General features: G+C 55.7%; 1 protein-coding gene across 2 annotated transcripts; it reads left to right on the top strand.

Annotated features, from left to right (window-relative positions):
- Window positions 1–960: 960 nt before the first annotated feature.
- On the top strand, window positions 961–10,206 carry APLN (apelin). Of its 2 annotated transcripts, none has more exons than XM_040265188.1 (3): window positions 961–1,347; window positions 6,980–7,166; window positions 7,747–10,206. In XM_040265188.1, the coding sequence occupies exons 1-2, from the start codon at window positions 1,281–1,283 to the stop codon at window positions 7,144–7,146; spliced, it is 234 nt and encodes a 77-aa protein (XP_040121122.1). In that variant the 5' UTR covers window positions 961–1,280; the 3' UTR covers window positions 7,147–7,166; window positions 7,747–10,206. The 2 variants fall into 2 exon arrangements, with proteins under 2 accessions (XP_040121122.1, XP_040121121.1); XM_040265187.1 differs by having other exon boundaries at window positions 6,980–7,151.
- Window positions 10,207–12,568: the final 2,362 nt, after the last annotated feature.

Below are 12,568 nucleotides of genomic sequence, written 5' to 3' on the forward strand. Positions count from 1 at the left end.
GTGCCACCTATGTGCAGAGCCCGATATTGGGGACTTTGGAGAGAGGCAGAAGGATGAGAAGACAAGGTCCTATCTTAGGGGTTCCCAGGACGCTGAAAGGCAGTTCCTTGTCTTGGGAGCTCCCAGCCTGTAGGAAGAGACAGTCTAGACTGGGAAGGCAAACAACTTCGGGACCCACTTTCAGAGGGGAGTCCCAAGTACATGTAAAATGAATCCAGCCTAGGCTGTCTGGAATCGGTAAATGGCCCCTTGTGATAATGGGGAGCAAGAGAGCACATGCCCTCTCTTAGGAGCTGTCGCTGTCCCAAGGACGAGGAGGAACCCAGGCAGCCTCTTCTGGATTATCCTTTATCCTGGCAAGTCTTCTGAATAAGTGGAAGGATGGGGTGGGTGCCTCCTGGAGGGATAGGAGAAATGGGGACACCGGGCACAATTCAAACCCAGTCGAAGACTCAGAGGAGAGAGGCGGGCCAGTGCCTGAGGGTCTCGGCTAAGTCCTTACAGCTGCGGGGTGGCCGTGCGGATGGACCGAGTCAGGGGTAGAGGGAGCGAGTGGGGGCAGTGCCTCGGTTCCTTGACAGCTGTTAAGGAAGCGTGGCGACAAAGGGTTAAGTGTGCCCCGCCACCGCCCCAAACGCTTCCTGTGTTTGAAATCCTTCAGGTCTCCAGAACCCTCTGGCCCCCGGCCAGGCGGGCATTGTCCGGGGAGCCGCTTGTGGGCTGTCAGAGCGGCCGCGCCGCCTTTGTTGTGGGGCCACCTCGAGGTTCCCTCTCGCGCCCTGGCTGGGGCTGCCGAGTGCGTGCTGGGAGGGGGGCGGTGCGGGAGGCTCGCTCCCTCTCCCTCTTCCTGGCCCCCCCTCCAGCCCTCCCGATGACCACATGACCAAGTGGGCTCGCGGCCAAGCCACAGGCTACAAAATGCAGCCCCTGGAGTGAGCGGGGCGCATTCCCGCTGGCAGCCTGAGCCCCGGGCCGTTGGAGCCACAGCCGAGCCGCCAGCCATTTGGAACGGGCTCGCCGCGCCCCCGGAGCCGCCGAGACCAGCTGGGCGGCGCTGCCCCGCGGCGGGAGAGGGAGGCTGCGGGAGACAGGAGGCGGTGGCCGGCCAGCCCGTGGCGCGGCTCGGGGCGCACGGTCTCGCGGCCCGGAGCCACGCGAGCTCCGCGCCCTGCAGCCCGCCCGAGCCGCAGCTCGCGCCTCCCTCGGCCCCCGGCCTCTCCGCCCCCACCCCCACCCCCGCCCCCTGGCCCGGGCCGCGCGGCGGCGGCCGGCGGAGCAGCATGAATCTGCGGCTCTGCGTGCAGGCGCTCCTGCTGCTCTGGCTTTGCCTGAACGCGGTGTGCGGAGGTGAGTGCGCGCCCTCCCGCTAGTCCGCGCTGCAGACCCCGCGCTCCCCGCCCTCCGCCCCGACGCTCACTCCCTCTCCGCCTCCCGGGAGCCGCGCGCGAGCCGTACCGGAGCCGCCACGCGCCGGGCCTCCCACTGACAGGGCACCCGGGGTCAGGGGCCCGCCGGCCGCGGACACCGCTCCCTCTGGGGCAGTGGGGGGCTCGGCTCGGCCTGGGGCCTCACCCGCCCAGAGCCTGGCCCCTCCCGGTCGCCCCTCGCAGTCTGAGGAGCTCAGGGCCGCAGGAGTACGCCCCGGGTCCCGCGCCCCACGCCCCACGTGCTGCAGGGAATCGGGGGGAGGCGCGTCCCGCTCCCCTCGTGGATCATTGGAGGGAGCTGACCTGAGCCGGGTGGGCAGGGCTCCCGCGTGGAAAGTTAGGGGCCGCCGGCCGGTCCAGGGGCGCGGGCCACTGGGGATGATGTGCCAAGATGCAGACGTGACACTTGTTGCATAGGCAGGAGCGCTCGGCGGGGGCGGCGGCGTGGAGCCCAGCTGTTGCTCCTTGCAGCCTGCATGTGAGCTGAGGCAGCCTACCCTGGGCCGGGCAGGGCAGGGCCGGGCTGAGCTGGTCTCCTCCCTTACCCCAAGTCCTGTTTGGTCTGCTCTCCTGCTCCCATACGGGAAGGCTCTCCCCAAGGCCTCGGTCCCACCACAGGGACTCAGTTCTTCGAGATCCTGGCTCCCTCCCTCCTCCCCTCCACCCCAGGCATGGTCATGCTGCGCTTCAGTCCCCCTGTCTCCAGGCACCAAACAAGGCAAGAGCGCCTGACCCAGTCGATACCTCCAGGTAGCTGGCCCCCACCTGCACCACAGCCCCACCTGGCATACTTGGCAATCATCCCCAAGCCTGGTCCCCACCCACAGCCCAGCCTCCCGGTCCATGCTGCCTGTCTGTGCGTCAGTGTCTCCTGGGGCTGCCAGCTCCCACCTCCAGCTGCCACAGTCCTGTGATCTGGCTGTCACTGCTGCCTGACTGGCACCACAGAATAGAAAGGCCAGGACCAGGTGGACTAATGCCAGTGCCAGGGTTGGAGTTTCCGGGAGGTAGGAGCTGAGGGAGGCAGAGAGCAGGGCAGCACGTTTCCTAGAGGCAGGCTCCGGGTCCTCCTTGGTTCCAGGCCCTCCAGAACACAATGCAATCTTGGAGGCTCTGAGGGGCCTGGCGGGGCTCCACCTCTCTCTTTGTAGGTAACCTGCTTTCTCAGCTCTTTCTTGCCTTTGGCATTGCTCTGGCCCCAGGGAGTCCTGCCTGGCTGCTCAGGAAGGTGACTTGGTTGGCTCTGGCACCACCTGCCTTCAGCTAGCTATCCAGTGGTCTGTCTTTTCAGGGCCCGAGCCCTGGCTCAACCATCTCCTTGAGAAGGGGAGCAGGCTTTTTCCTGACAAACTCCTGTCAGGTGGACAGTGGCAGAAAGTGAGCAAAAGATACAAATGAAGGACCCCGCAGGAACCTGCCCTCCAGGAGCCTGCTGCCCAGAGAACTTGGCAAGACAAGACACCCAGAGGACACCACTACTGGCAAATGGCCCCAGGTGGTGCCTTCAGGGAGAGTGGGTGCAGAGAGGGCATCCCAGAGGAAGCTGACCTGATTGGCACACTTGGGGCTCCCCCAGAGCCTCCAGGGAGACCCTTCACTGACCGACCAGCACTCAGACCCTTTAGGTGTCCAGCTGTTGGGGTAGCACTGAGGTGAAGGCAGAGCTGGTTTCAACAGGAGGGAAGGCGCTGTCTGTTTCAGACCCTGCCATGTCCTGCTTCAATTCACCTTTTTTCATTAGGTTGCCTTATCTCTACAGCCTGCTTTGGGTAGATTCGTTGGCCTCACATTTTGCTTAAGCCAAGCACTGGAAACTTCCCAGCCTCCCTCTCCCTCTCCAACCCCTCCCCCAGCCTCTCTTGGAGCCAAGGAGGCCACCTCTGTGCAGGTGGCCACCACTCAGGGTCCAAGGACACAGGTCCTGCTGTTCATGCCTCCTGTCCTGGGTCAGAAAAAGACCTTTTCTGAAGCACCTCACCCCTGGCACAGACTCACATGCTGTCCGCAGCCCGAGTCCCCAGAGTTCCAGGCCTGAAATCCATGCTTCTTCCACAACACTACCCTGACTTGGAATGCACCCCCACTAGCACACACACACTCCTCCGCTGCCTCCTGACCTGGGATACACTTTGCTCTTCTGAGTCTGCAAACTGCTGAGCCAGGGCCAAGCAGCCCTTGGTCTTTGTCTGAGCACCTCTCTCTCTCTCTCCGGCCCCCTCCTGCCTCTCCCCAGCCCCAGCTGAGGCCTGGCCACCGTGACAGCGTGAGGACAGCCTCTAACCTCTCTGACTCAGGGAAGGGGCGTCTCCACTCCATCTCCTATGCCTCGGAGCTAAGCCCCCAGGTAACCTGGGTCAGTAAGGGACTAACGCAGGTGAAGCAGACGAGCAGGGCTGCCAGGGCAGGTGTCCTCAGTGGCTTGGCTGGCGTGGGAAGACGGCTCAGGGCATGGGGCTGGGCAGACAGAGGAGGGGCACCTCATCCTGGAGACACATGCAGGACCCCACAGCAGTGGAGGGGACACAGCCAGTGCCACTTGTGTGGGCTTTTAAAGCCATCACAAGACAGGCTGGATGGCAAGAAGAAAAAAAAAATGATACTTCATTCCAAGTGAGGATGGCATGTTCCTGAAAAGTGGCACACACCTCATTGTGCGCTGGCAGGGTTGGAGTTCATGTGGTGTGAAAAGCAAGCCCTGTTTACCCCTGACTGTGGTTCACAGTGGAGATGCTGATGGCACTTCGGTCCCTGTAGGCTTGCGACTCTTGGCTGGATTGCCCTAGCTTTCCTTTAAGTAGTAGATGAGTTAGAGGAAAATATTTAAGTTCACTGGGGATGGCCCCAATTTCTACAGGGGAATTCTCTTGTGTAGCCAGGTCCTCTGCAGTGATGAGAATCAGAAGCCTCTGATTGGCCCCTTTAGACAGGACAAAGCCTGGGTTTCAGGTGTCAGCTTATCTTAGGGTGAACCAGACTCAGAATCAAAAGTAGGAAACAGGTGGGTGATGGGATCAGGGTGGGAGAGGAACTGCAAACTTCTGGCTATGAGGAGGACAGTGAGCCCCCCGCCCAGTGGGGGGCAAGATGCCTGGGGCTTCTGGGTGACTGCTTTCCAGGGTCCGGCTGAGTCCAGGGTTCGGCTGAGAACTCAGTCAGCCTAGGTAGTTCTTCTCTGCAGCCCTAGTGTTTAGACATCTCCCTGGCTAGAGTCTGAGCCCAGCAGCCATGCTCCTCATCCTGGCTCTGGGCCTCCCTCCCTCTTAGGGGCCTCCCCGACCAGGCCTCTCTCCCTGATTGCCACCACCACTTACAGCCCTGGGTCTGAGCATTTGCAGATGATACCCTTCCCAGCTGGGCACTGTGCCTCTCTTCTCATGCCTGCTGTTCCTGGGACCATAGCCTGTGCCATTGGTCACCCTTCAGACGCAAGAATCAAAACCTCATTGAGACCTTTATGGTCCTTAGGGTGCTTCTGTGTGCCTGGCCACACCCTCAGCACAGTCCTTTTTGCCCCGAGAGTTTCTCTGGTACTAACTTTTCGTTAGCATCATTCCTATCCTCTTGCAGAGGGCAGGGCAGCCTTGAGGGGGCTCCAGAACACAGGGCAGAAGCTGAAGCAGCTGGGGTGGGGGGCTGAGTGAAGGGGCTTCCCTCCTATCTCTACACACATTCCAGCTCCTTTGCAGAAGGTAGCGCCACGATGGGAGGAAGCAGCCTCCTGGCCCCTACTGCCCCAAAGCACGAAGACAGTTTGTGTTTGAATTTACATTAGGTGCTGGGTTTAGGGGGCCACATTAACCCACCCCCAACCAGAAGCATGAAGAGTGGCTGGTAAACAGAGAGGTCCTAATGGGCTTGTGACTCTTCTGCGGGAGGGAGAGTGAAGGGCTAGAGAGTGTGTGCATGCGTGTCTGGGCCAGCGCTGGAGAGCCGCAGGCCCCAGGGGCCTGGGCAGGGAGGGCCCTAAGGACAGACCTCGCCTGCTTCTGGCCTAAGAGGAGGAGAAATGCCTGGAAATTGTGTGCAAGTGGAGGAGGAATCACAAAAGCCAACTAGCCAAGGAAGGAACTGGAGCATGGGGATGCTGGAGGCAGGGAGGAAGGAAAGGAAGAGCCGCCAGGGGTATAATGGGGGAACTGGCAGCCAAGGGGCGGTTATATGGAAACTGTGAGCTAGTGGTGGAGACTCCTGGATGGATAGAAACAGGTCTCGAGAGAGAGGGATATAGCTGGAGGCGAACCTGCTGGTGTGGGAAGAGGGAGACTGGGATTCATGATTGCTGGCCTCAGAAGCTGTATTTGCCCAGAGCAGCCCCATCCTGGGCATTGCCCAACACTCTGCTGGGCTGCCTCTCACCCAGGACTGTCACCACTCCCCGCTCTGCTGGCCTCTGGTAGCTGGCTTGTCTGTGGCATGCCAGCTCGCCTGCCCTGGCTGGACGTCAGCCTCCATGAGAGGTGGCCCATGGGTCTTGTCCCTCATCGCACCCAGGAACACCCAGCACCACTTGGATTCTATTGGCCAGGCTTGCTCTGGCACCAGGAGGTTTCTACTCTGGGCACAGATGTAGAGGGGAGCCCCTTAGAGCAGAAAAAAAGCCAACTGGGGATCAGAATAGAAGGAATGTGCATCAGACACAGGATGGGGGTATGATCTGGGGATGAAAAGAGGTGTGGTAAGGGGGCTGACTCTAGCAGCCCAGCCCCCTCCCAATGCACTTGCTGCTTCAGGTGACATTCACTCATTTGTTTACTCATTCATTTGTACAATATTTATTGGCCTCTGAATCTGGTCACAACCTGAATAGAATCCAGCATAAGGCAGAGTCAGAGACTGCCCTGCCCCCCTGACACAGAGAATCAGAGACTGCCCCCCCAGCAGTCCTCCAGTCACCCACCAGGAGGCCATGGGAGCAAGTGAGCCCCAAGATGGCTAGACACTGATGAGATGCCCAGGGAGGAGGTCTGAGAGCTCTAGGACTCAAAAGTGGGTCACCTGCATATCAAAGGATGTACAATGACATCATGTTCCAGATTTGCTTTAGAATACCTCCGCAAAGAAAGAAACAGGAGAACCAAAGCATATGTAACTCCTTCTGGATCGCTGTTGAATCTAGGTGATGGCCACGTGATGGGGGGAGTTCATTTCATTGAAATATTGTGTGTCTGAAATGTTTTCAGTGTATCAGTTGCTAGGGTGCAGTGGGAGGTATACTGTCTGCCATGCCGCAGCCTCAGTACAGGCCTGATACCCCAAACTGCAACTCTTGATGACGTTCTGAACACAGAACATGTATTTGTGCCCATCAGAAACATGATAAGACTATCAAAAGGACATAAATCAGGTGTATAATTCACAAGATGTGAGTCATGGGTTCCATTTGCCCCAGAACAGTGTAACCGTTGCAAAAAGTTCATCAGTTCATGGATTGAAAAAGAAAGACAAACTATGAGAGCACCACCTCATGGGAAATCTGCCCCTTCCCCGGGGTGCCTGCCCTCTGCATCAGCTTTTGGGGCTGACTGGCTTGACTGGCTTTCTTCTTCCTCCAGGACCCCTGCTGCAGACTTCTGACGGGAAGGAGATGGAAGAAGGCACCATCCGCTACCTGGTGCAGCCCAGGGGGCCGAGGAGCGGCCCAGGGCCCTGGCAGGGAGGTCGGAGGAAGTTCCGGCGCCAGCGGCCACGCCTCTCCCACAAGGGCCCCATGCCTTTCTGAAGCAGGTACTTGAGCCTCTGGTGAGCGTGTGGCACAGAGGGGGCAGGGGAGGAAGAGTCTGGAAGCTGGGTGGCCCTGCTGCTGACTGCTGGCCAGAGACCTGCGCCAGGCAGTCTCAGCCCCACACAGAACCCTGGGGCTCACAGACAGGGGGCCGAGGCTGGAGAGGGGCTTGGCGCTCCCCCAGGACTCAGGTGCTGGCTCCCATCTGCCCGGCTGCCTAGAGTTGGGCTGGCTGGCCCAGGTAGAGTGTTCTGGAAGACTCGGGGGGGGGGTGCTTTGATAAGCTGGGGAGGGGTGCCCCAGGGTATGTGTGTGAGTGTGGATCCTCACCAGAGGCGGAGAAGGAGGCAGGGAACTTTGGGGTAGCCGCAGGCAGTAGACAGGAAGAGAGCTGCCCGGAGCTATGGGGGGAGAGGTTAGAGGTGACCTGCTGTCCTTACCCCTGTCTCCAGGACAGGGGCACCAGCTCAGTGGCCTGAGGCTTTAGGTTCAGGCTTGCGCAGAGGAGGGTGAAGGTGGTCTTCTGGCCCGCCCTGGGCGGTTCCTTTGACCTAGGACACATCAATGACTCCTCTCTGGTCATTTTTGTCTCTTTAGGACCGAATGGGCCACCACACGGCCACCCCCTGCGATTTCTCTCTACTCCTCCATAGATCGGCCTGCTTCTCTGGAGCCCTCACAGCCATTCGCCTCACCTGGCCCCTCTTCTAGCTGCTCACCGGCTGGCTCTCCTCCCCACCTGCTTTCCCATCAAGGATCCATTCAGCCCCTGATTCCTGACTTGGGAGACCTCGCACTGGAATGCCAGCCCTCCCCCTGCTCTAAGCCCTACCTCTTCTGTCTGATACCCTAATGCCTAACCCTTTTCTGGCCCTTCCTGCCTCAGGTATGCCCTGCGGGCTGGGTGGAACCCTCCTTTCTTCAACTAGGGCATCAGCCTTCCCCTGGCTGCCAGAGGGGCACAGGGAGCCGAGCAATGAGAGACTCTAGTGAGAGGGGAGAGGGATGGGGTGTTGGCATGCAGACAGGGTGCCTTGGGGGGCACGAGAATGGGGGCTTGGTGCTCTGGTGAAGGAGGAGGTGAAGCACCAGAGAAGAGAGGAATAGCTACTGTGGTGTCTTCCTCCTCCTTGAATTTGGCCCAGTTAAGGAAAGAGGTGAAGGAGAGGGGCCATGCTGTACTGGATTGGCTAAGAAGTTCGTTTGTGCTTTCCATAAAGCTGTTATGGATACTTTGTCACTTCTCTCACCACCTTGCTGTGCTGCCTGACCGTCCCTCTGCCCCTACCCCAGCTAGTTTCAGCTCCAGCTTTGGAGGGGAGGAGATGGGCCTGCGGCGGCTCTGTACCCTCCCAGGAATGAAAGCCAAGCAGGACACTTGGTTTTGCCAAGAATCACAGACTATCAGAGCCAAAAGGCACCTTGGAGATCACTTAGCTCCACCTCCTTATGCAAACTCCTGCAAAAAGCAGAAGCCTAGAGGGGGATGGTGACCTGCTCAGTGTCACCAGAGCCAGAATGAGGGCTCAGGTCTCCCGCTCCCACGTGAGGACGTCCTCTTCCTTCTTGATGAGGCTTTCTGAAGCCATGAAGTGCCTTTCTCCCGGGGTTGGGGCTCAGGGTGCCTAGGAAGGGAGAGGGAACTGGCTGTGAGCTACCCTGTGGTGGGATGGAGCTGTCCCAGCCTCCCTGGCCTCGGGTCCATTCCCCAACCTGGCCTGGAAAGTTCTATGACTGGCCAGCCACTCCCATTCCTGTGACACTCGCAGACCCCAGGTACTTTCATAGCGGCAGCTCAGGCACCGAGACTCCCAGGAGCCAGGAGGTGGCCTTAACCAACTGGACTCCGTAGCCTTCCCTTCATGTTGACAGGACTTTCTCTTCCAGTGGCCTTTCCTTGGGGAGGGGGGAGACAGAAAGGAGAGAGGCAAGAAAGGGAGGGAGGGAGGGAGGGAGGGAGGAAGGAAAGATGGGAGGAAGTGTGGATCTCAGCAGGCTTTCTTCTGAGAGGCCTGGGAAGGAGAAAAGGGGAGACAGGAGCCTGATGGCCACCCATGTATGTGTGGGAGCAGGGGGAGTCAGGGCCCCCCGAGTCTCACCGCAAATCCCTTTCGCCTATACCCGAACCCTTCCCCTTCCCTCCACTGCTGCTAACGCTACTGCTGTTGCTGCTTCAAGGCCCACCCTGGGGAACCAGGCTGGGCACCCGCTGACCCCCCAATGCCTCTCAGCCTGGAGTGGGGGCTGACCAGTGTCCAGAAAGCCTCTTCTGTCATGGACGCCCCCACCAGGGACTGGGCCGTTTTCCCCTCTTCCTCTCTGCTTCTCCTGTCGCATCAGTTGCCCAGCCCTGTGGGAAACGAGATGGAAAGGGATGGCTGGGAAAGTCTGGGGACATGAGCAGTGGGGGTGCTGAGGGGCTGTCTTATTTAAAGTGGTTGTGTGTGATTCTTAGACTAATTTATACGAAGTTATTAAGGCCCTTTTCATTAAGAAAGCATCCCCTTTCCCTAGTTGTGTTCACTGTGTTTGTAAAGATTGTTCAGTGTAAATATGTCTTTATAATAAAGAATGAAAAGCTGACAATTCGCCCTTACTCTTGGAGGTCACGTTCAGGAGGGGCACACCTCTCCCCTGAGGTCCCCAGTCCGCCCCCCCCCCCGCCCCCCCGCCCCGCAATGCCCATGAACTTCACGCACAGGGAAGAAAGTGCCTGCCTATCAGTTCCAGGTCTGATGGCTTCTAACTGAATTGCCCAAAACTCACAAAAAGAATCGCGATGCTTAATGACCAGTTCACATAACATGCAGTCCAGTTTTAAGTGTGTTGGCATCTGTTTGAGTGTCCTAATTGTTATGTGCAGTGTCCTTTAAGGGACTTTAAAAAATTTATTTAAGAACATTCTGATTAAAGGTGGGATTTCTACTAAAAATTGTTTTATATCCTTGGTGCGTGCCTTCTATTTTTATCTACTTTTGAACACTCCTGGGACTTTTTAGCCAGTTTGCCTTTCTTGAGAAATGTTCTGTTTCCTGCAATAAATACATTTGATAATGACTTTGTATGTATCATTTTATGTCTCACAAAGTAGAGTTGCTTGATGCACAAGATAGCCTGAGAAATAAAATGCAAGGAGTTCGATGCAATTCTGCCCCATCTGTCTCACTTCTTCACATTTGTTGTCAAAATGCCAATATCTTGGAGAACAGAAAGGAACGTTGGGTACATGCTAATTTGGTTAATCAACTCATTAGGTGCACACAGGCATACACAACCCAGAGTAAAACCCAGCGAAGAGGAGACAGGAGTGATCCAAAAGGTGCCTTCAAGTTTTGTGGGAAATTCTACAGATTTGACAGGTATTTAGTTCTAGAAATATACAATTTGAAGAAAGGGTCTTGAGACACTTGCTAAAAAGTCATAAAGCTGCTCAATGAAAGGTAAAATAGAAAATACCACCCACCAGCACACACAGCAATCTTATCATTGACAAAATGTTGCAGATTGTGACAGTGATTTTAGAAAACGACATCATGTTGGAAGTGCCTCTTAGGAAAATTGGTACAAAATGCCTTCTTTCAAAATTACTACTTTGACTTTTAGGCAAACTGGTCGTCAAAGAAACTGGTTTTAGGCAAGGAGGTTTGGGGTGGGCTGGCTTCATGCTGATTGGTCTGTTACCTCCCCTAATCACCCCAAAGCTCTAATTTCACATGAAACCAAGGAGGGGGTGGGCGGTGGCAGGACAGAACAACTTAATACTGACCCATAAGTGTGTAGCCCTTTAACAGTCTACAGAGCTCTTTGAAAAAATATCAAATCTTTTTATTATCCTAACAACTGTACAACACAGATCCCCCATTTTACAAATGAGAAAACAGGCTAAGAGAACTTGCCCAAAGGCTCAGAGCCAGTAAGTGAATCTAGAATCTGGACTTTGAATTCTAGAATGTAAACTCTTTCTATAGTACTATGAAAGATCCCCTAATTAGAGAGAAGACTTAAGTACAAAATGTACTTAAACAGCAGTAAGTGCACTTGAAATAGATGGTGTGGTGTGGGCTGGTGGAATCAAAGAAAGGCTAATGGAGGCTGACCAGCTAACACTGGCCCCAGAAGACCCAGTTGCGTTTGGTAAAGTTGGCAGGAGGATGGTGGACAGTGGAGGTGGGGACAAGGAAGGGGAGTAGCTACCAGGGTCCTCCAGGCGTGTGTCGTCACTGGATGCTAGTGGGTGGTGGTAAGTCTGATCTTGGACCAGACGATGAGGAGAAGTAAAGCTGGTGGCTTTCGGTAAAGATAGGCGTGCATGTGTGCTAGGTCACTTCAGTCATGTCCGACTCTGTGCAACCCTACGGACTGTAGCCTGCCGGGCTCCTCTGTCCATGGGACTCTCCAGGCAAGAATACTAGAGTGAGTTGTCTTGCCCTCCTCCAGGGGATCTTCCCAACCCAGGGATCGAACCTGTGTCTCTTGCATCTCCTGCATTGGCAGACGGGTTCTTTTTATCTACCTGGGAAGCCATCTGTAAGTATAATTAGACATCAAACCCAAAGAAGGTGGGACATAAGGGTTACCACCTTTGGGAGATATCTTGACCAAGTAAATACAATAGAATCAGAGTAGGGGGATTGTTTTTGAAAAAGAGAAAAAAAAAAGAAGCAAATAACTTTTTGTTCATTAATTACTACTGGACCAAGACGTGGAAGAGCGTGGGGGGTTGCAGATAAACCTGAAAAACAACAGTTCTTCAAATCCACCTGGAAAGCAGTTCCCAAAAGGCAGAGATTAGGGAGGTAAACAGACTCAGGCTATACAAGGCTTCTCAGGACCCCAGGTGTGGTATAAAATGAGCCATAGCCACTTAGATGTGTAACATTTCAGATTTTCCCACAAGCCCTGGCTGACTCGGTACCGCTAACTGGGGCCGGTCATTCCGAGGTGCTTATAGAATTCTATTTTTCAGGCCTGAAGTTTATTCAACTGAAATTTCTCAACTCCAAATTTCTAAATAGAGTGAATCTCTCTCAGCTGACTGCCAAAGGGCGTGGTGGAGAAGACTTACTACCTTCTTTTCTGATCCTAGAAGTTGCTGCTGACTGAGCCAGCATTTTTCTGGAACCCCTGAAATGTAAGGTCTCTCCAGGGTTCTTTGAAAAACCAATTTTCCCTACATACTGGCCAGTGTTCAGAAAAGGACACTCCTGACTGCTGCCTTGGACTTCAATCAAAGGCCAGGGGGGCATCTAGGACATTTCCTTGAACGTTTCAAATCAGAGATTAGTGAACTTTTCCTGTAAATTGACTTTGCAGGCCATGAGGTCTCTGTCCCAAGTCTTCAAGTCAGCTATTGCCCTTCAAAAGTGGCCATAGACAAAATGTGAATGAACCTCAGTGGCTGTGCTACAAAACTGTATTT

The sequence above is a fragment of the Oryx dammah genome, unplaced genomic scaffold, assembly GCF_014754425.2.
Source record: "Oryx dammah isolate SB20612 unplaced genomic scaffold, SCBI_Odam_1.1 HiC_scaffold_23, whole genome shotgun sequence".
NCBI classification, from domain to species: Eukaryota; Metazoa; Chordata; class Mammalia; order Artiodactyla; family Bovidae; genus Oryx; species Oryx dammah.